The sequence below is a fragment of the Vicia villosa genome, linkage group LG1 (genome assembly GCF_029867415.1).
Source record: "Vicia villosa cultivar HV-30 ecotype Madison, WI linkage group LG1, Vvil1.0, whole genome shotgun sequence".
Classification (NCBI taxonomy): Eukaryota; Viridiplantae; Streptophyta; class Magnoliopsida; order Fabales; family Fabaceae; genus Vicia; species Vicia villosa.
The window spans coordinates 58,624,622-58,630,936 of record NC_081180.1 but is presented as its reverse complement, the minus strand read 5'-3'; the positions used below and the strand labels follow the sequence as shown (position 1 = coordinate 58,630,936).

The following is a 6,315-nucleotide window of genomic DNA, read 5'->3' as shown; positions in this document are numbered from 1 at the left end:
TTTTTATAAAAAAATTATTATAATAGTATAGTTATAATACCTAGTCTATTACATCAGTGTATTTCTATAAAAAAAAAGTCACATTTACTACCTAGGGTGAATACGGAAGTATATGTCCATATTTTACTACGAAAATGCATCTCTGAACAAAACCATGTCAAAATGTAAGTTTCTCAACTAAGAATGCATGGGGTTGGATATAGGGTGAATATGGAAGTGCATCTCCAAACTAAAATTATGTCAAAATGAAAGTGTCTCAGTTATGAAAAGATGAGTGCAAATAAGGTGAATACGAAAGTGCATCTCTAGACTATTTTCTGATAAAAAGAGACGTGACTCATTTACACATGTATTTGGTGTAAAATAGATGCGTCTGAAAATACACTTTTGAGTTCGTATGTGCTATTTCAAACTTTTATATGGTGATTCTCCACCCCCTTAGGGTGGGAAAAATAACCCCGTATTTTGATTTCAAGTTATAAAGCCCATGGTTTGTCAGTGGCTCGTTTAGAGTTGAGTAACATGTTTTAACAGCATGGCTCGTTTAGAGTTGAGTAACATGTTTTTACCACCACTCTATACGTAACACGTGAACGATAATATCTACTCCATGAATTATCATTTATCTAGATCCCTATATTTTCCATTAAAAAAAATAAGGGTGCTGTTAAAATTTCACATATGGGAATAATGTTCAATCTAATAAATGATTTTTCACATTTTAAATAATATCTGTTTTGCTCAATCACAATTGTAAATGTTATAAAGTATCATATAGAGTATGAAAGTATAGACAAAATGGACAGCCACAAGTAATCATATTCATAACAATACTTTTTTATTTTAATTTCGGTTAAATCTCTCTCTTTTTTTGGGAAAAGGATCCTCTCATGCCAATCTCTACAGTCATCCCTCATGCTCATAATCCAATGGCTAAAAAATTGTGAAAAACAAATAAACAAATCAAATATATTTTGAAGAGAGAGAAGAAACATAGATGAAAGGCTGAGATTTCAGCAGTTTAGCAGCAGAAAATAAACAGCAGAAGAGGATCTGTATCCCTTTTTTTGGCATAATTATTATTCTCTTCACTCATTTAAAATGCAAATTATCAAGCGTAGAATGCTAATCAATACGATAGTAAGAAGAAAACTCTTAATAAGATTATTATTGATTAATTTTGTTGGCAACCTTCTAATAATAAGAACAGTGTAATTTCTATAAGATATTAGACCGAATAGGCAACCCAGACTTTCACAATACATATTAGATTATTCGACCCAAAACTTCCAACGAGTGCTTCATGAAAGGCCTGTGTTACACATATCATCCATAATTATGCATACACCCTCTATCATTTTAAATACTATAAGATCAGAAACGTATTTTTCAATCAAACCAAAATCTTATAGCGAAAACCTAATGTAATATTTCCGAAGACAGTGTCAGTGTTGATGCTTAACCAGCATCTCCGAAGACATTGTCAGTGTTAATGTTTAACCTTCATCTCCTTGGCCATGGACGGTAGCCACCTCTCTCCCCTAATCTTTTTCAATTTCTCAACTCTTTCCTCCTCTCTCTTGGCTGCTGCTTTCGCTGCTGCATCTTTAGCTTCTAGTCTAGCTAATGCCTTCTTGTGTGCATCATTTGCTGCAGCAATTAAATCCTTCCCATCTACAACAATAGACTGAATTCTTCTTCTAAACTGTTTAGGTAGCAAATTGTCATCAACAAAATAGCAAAAAATATGAAATAAAAATGCAGAGACACCTATGGATTAAATATTGGACCTTTTTTGATTTCTCATCAATATCTTCTCCCGGAACTATTCTAGGTCGTTTCCTTGGCGGTTGAGGTTCATCTGCAGCCATGTGGATGATAGCGTAAGCCACGGATGCAAATGAGATTCAGTAATATAACAAGATAAATCACAAAGTTGATAATGTCTCAATCCCTCACACAATATGTTAATTAACTTTAAAGTAAAAAATTATTTTGAATTTCCATTGAACATATAATGTAACATGATTGAATGTGAAAAATAAAAAACAGTCTAGCAATTCGGGAACATATAACACAACATGAGTGAATGTGAAAATTAAAAATCAGTCTAGCAATTCGGGTTGGACGCCGTATCATGGCAACATGTTGCATCAAATTTAAGGTGTTTGCATTTAGTTCCTCAAACCATTAACATCTGAAAACATATTATGACAAGTAAACCAGTTGTTTACGGCTTAACATCGACCGTTTTTTTATAAACATGAGCTAATATGACAGCAAACCTCTTTTCATTCCACTAGAAACAGATTTTGAAGAGAATTTTCATGTATGGTTGCTCAAAACCGAAACCAATTGTCTCTAATAAAATGTTACTTTTACCGTTTTACATTTATGTCAAAAAAAATTTAACTAAATTTTACTTTAAACTTGTAAGAAAAAAAAGTTTCTCAACATAGATTGTTTGACCTAGAATTCATTTTCAATCAAAATCAAGATCATTCCAAATCAATTTTACAAGAACTAGTCCATGTAATAACCTGGACCAATCCATTATCCAGGACAAGTTGGCCAACCAGCAGTATTGTGCTGTACCAGAAAAAAGAGAAATAAGTTATAGCATAAGTCCCCAGAGCATGCTTCTCTGTAGTGACTTATATACAATGATAACCTCTCAGAGTGGTTAACAAAGTAGTCAATAGATCAATCAAATGCAGTACCACATTGCTATATAGCAATGCAAAATAAGTACCAACTTCTGAATTCTGATGAAAACCAACAGTCAACAATCAAACAAAAGATTCCATAGTGCAATAAGAGATGCATGGCATGCTGAACTGGGCTCCACTTCTTAACAACAGGCAAAGGGTGTGTAAGAATAACCACTATTCTAAAAGAAGAAGAAGAAAAAAAAAGCACTGTTGCTTTTGTTTACAGCGCCATCAGTGGCTTTTGTCCAACACAGCTTTTTTCTTATTGCAGAAAATAATTTATATGCATGTCCAGAAAAATGGTGACTGGTTACCTACTGTCAGCAACACTACAAAAAGCTAACTTAATAAAGAAAAAAATAAGAACCAGCAAAGTCCAAATCCAAACTATTCAAAATCTAAGTGTATGTTTGCCGTTTGGTTTAGCTTTTGGAAGAGCCAAAAGCAATTCCAGACATAAATCACTTTACATTAAACTCACTTTAAACCATAACCAATTCACTCAAATTCAATTTTTTTCACCGCACAACCAAACATACGCTAAACAACCTAACCTCTTTATAGCTATATCATTGAATTGAAGCTGTTGTTAACAAGTCAATTATACACAAAACTCAGTTACCTTCATGATCAAGAATAATTCCTGGTTTAGAATGTTTAAACAGACGAATGCCGCAATCATTGATAGTAGGATCCTCATCTTGGTCAAGGACAGGAGCTTTCACTATCTCTATAGTATTTTCCAACATTTCATCCAAAAGCTTTTGTGCCTGTCAAGAAACATCCATACCATAAATTATCAAACCAAAATATCACAAAAAAGGATATAATGCTGAATTGTAATGATGAACAATAATTTCTACCAGATAAAAAAATCACAAACCCAATCACAAATTCAGTATAATTTTTTCTTTTTTTGCAAAAATGTGGAACTTAATTAGTATAAAATTGGGGAATTTAGAAGGGACCTTTAGTTGGTAATGCTTTAACTTTGGGGTTTTAGGGTTGTGGTCACTATGCTTCTTGGGGTCATTGTTGTTGGTGGCGGAAACCCCATTCATAATGGAAGTGATATAGGAGGAAGTTCCGGCGACGGAATCGATGGCGGCTCTCCATGCTGCATCACCGTCTTCTTCGTCACTGCTGCTGCAGTAGCCATTGCTGGGTTCCGCTTCTGCCATTGTTTCGAAACAGCGTTGCTTCGTTGAGCAAAGATAGATCGAGAAAATTGGGCTTTCTTTGGGCCACTGTTCAATTTAGGCCCAGTTTGTAAAACAATTATTTTCTTTCATATTTTTGTTGAGAATTTCTTAATGCATCCTATAGGGTGGAAAAACACCCTATAAAAATCTGAAAATGCCTTTTAGATTCTGGAAATGTATCACCGGACACACTTTAAATACATTCAATTTAGTAGTTTTTGAGACACGCCACAATTTTAAGACTAAATTTATTTCGGAAATACATTTTTGAAATCTGCTAAAATAGAGTTTTAAAGCGATCATTTCATTGTTCCGAAAACAAGTAGCTTGCTTGAAGTGATCATTTCATCTCGAGCTCTTCTGAGAAAAACGTCGTTAACATCATCCATCAATATCTTCTAACAAAACTCTATTTCAGCAGGTTTTAGAAACGTATTTTCGGAGAAATTCCGAAAATGCATTTTCGAAATAAATTTAGTTATAAATTTATGGTGTCTCAAAAATGAGTGAATCATGTGTGTTTTTAGTGTGTCCAGAGATACATCTCTAAAATTTGGGGCTATTTTTGGAATTTCACGAGGTATGCTAGAAAACTATATGGTGCATTAAGAAAAACAAATTGTTAAATTTTTTTAACATAAATTAATAGGGGTGCAATTGATTCGGTTTGGAATAGGTTTTGGTCAAAAATATTCGAACCGATGATATCTTTATCAATTTAGTTTGGTTCAGTTTTTAATATTTTTAAAAATTGAACCAAACCAAACTAACCAGTTTAGTTTGGTTTATCAGTTTTTGGTAAAAAATATTTGAACCGATGATATCATTATCAAGGGGAGAATAGTGAGGAATATGAAGTTGCATGGCTTACAACAATAAGGGGGTGGAAATATGAAAGTCTATGCTATATGGATTTGCTACTTGTCCTTTAAGCTTTGTGTTTTGTTTTTGTTTTATATCATTGAGTCTCCTCTTCAATTATGCATTTTTGGATTGAGTTTTAGATATGTATATTTTATCATACATAATTCAAACGGTTTGTTTTTTAGTATGCATAATTTACTTTAAGTCACATAGTCGAGTTTTTGGATCAAGGACCATATTTGAGATTGATTCAAGTCATGACATCAGTGGAATCTCAAAATAACTTTAAAATTTTACAAAAATTGAGATTGTATGTGTCTGATTCGAATCAGATGAAACACAGGAAAATCAGGGACCAAATGAGTCGAATCACACGTTGTACAAGACTCAAACAAATTGTTCATGATTAGAATCATGAAATGATGATTTTCCCCTGTCTTGCCTGAGTTAAATCATGAGTTTTTCTTGAATCGTATCAAATTGGTCATGAATCAAATCATAGGTTTTTCCTTCACTCGAATCATGGGTTGAATCATGGAAATAGGTTCTCATATGTTATAGATTTTGATCCAAACTACTTTTCTATTTGACTCAAATCACTCATGTACTCATGACTCGAATCAAGCAAGATTTTTTCACTCTTTTTTTTCTAAATCTCCATCACCTATAAATCATTCACAATGTTAGAAAACACATACTTCCAATTAGGATTTGTAAACTCATAAATCACTAGTTCTCAAATATTTTCAAAAAGAGTTTTAAATCCTTGTCGAACACTTACAAACGATTTCTTCAATCTTCTATCTCATTCTTTCTATGTTGTTGCATGGATCTAAATCTCATCTTTGAAGGTTTGTGATTATTGAGAAGATTTTTTTTTGAATTTATCGTTTCTTTGAAGATTTGTGTAAGATTTCAGAGGTTCGTAAGGGTGGGTGGTGTTGTGATTGATTCTGACAATTCAAGTGGAAAAAAAGGAGGTTCTTATCTTTATGTTGATCTGACAGTATTGTGTGGAAGCCTATAGACAAGGTAGGAGTTCTTCTCAATATTTGTACAGACCAACACTCAAGATATCGGTGGAATTGAGTAAAGATTGTCGCAGAAAGGAGACTTAAGAGCAGGTTATAAGGGCTAGAGGATTCAAGAAGCAAATTCTAGTAAATATTTCACATAGAGTTCAGTTCATGGATTGTGTACAAGTTAAAGATCCATAAAGAAGAATCTTATTTTTCAACGTTTATATAGGATATTACAATTGTACGATTGGATAGGGGATTAGACATAAAATAAGGACAAAAATGCTAAACGAATATAAATCCTGATGTACACCATTCATTCTCTATCTTCCCCCCCCCCCTCCCTCTCTCTCTCTCTCTCTCTCTCTCTCTCTCTCTCTCGTTGAAACAAGTTTTTTTGTCAACTAATCCTTGGACTTTTGATGATAACACGTACGTTTATATAAATAAATTTGTTTCCTCTAACACTTGTTAACTGTGCATAACTAAGAAAACAACTCTGACTTTTAAATAGTCAAA

The 6,315-nt window shown here is 33.1% G+C and overlaps 1 protein-coding gene across 1 annotated transcript; it reads right to left on the bottom strand.

The window, feature by feature from the left end:
* Positions 1-1,252: 1,252 nt before the first annotated feature.
* On the bottom strand, positions 1,253-3,914 carry LOC131607169 (uncharacterized). Its single transcript, XM_058879196.1, has 4 exons — positions 3,680-3,914; positions 3,334-3,481; positions 1,791-1,861; positions 1,253-1,705 (listed from the first exon to the last, which is right to left on the bottom strand). Exons 1-4 carry the CDS (start codon positions 3,890-3,892, stop codon positions 1,490-1,492), a joined length of 648 nt encoding a protein of 215 aa, XP_058735179.1. The 5' UTR covers positions 3,893-3,914; the 3' UTR covers positions 1,253-1,489.
* Positions 3,915-6,315: the final 2,401 nt, after the last annotated feature.

What these genes read in the sequence shown, in the direction of transcription:
- LOC131607169 (XM_058879196.1), bottom strand. Translation starts at nt 3,892, where the DNA reads ATGGCAGAAGCGGAACCCAGCAATGGCTACTGCAGCAGCAGTGACGAA. An exon ending in AATTATTCTTGATCATGAAG is followed by an intron (nt 1,862 to 3,333) that starts GTAACTGAGTTT and finishes ACATGGCTGCAG; the next exon opens with ATGAACCTCAACCGCCAAGG. An exon ending in TTGATGAGAAATCAAAAAAG is followed by an intron (nt 1,706 to 1,790) that starts GTCCAATATTTA and finishes CTACCTAAACAG; the next exon opens with TTTAGAAGAAGAATTCAGTC.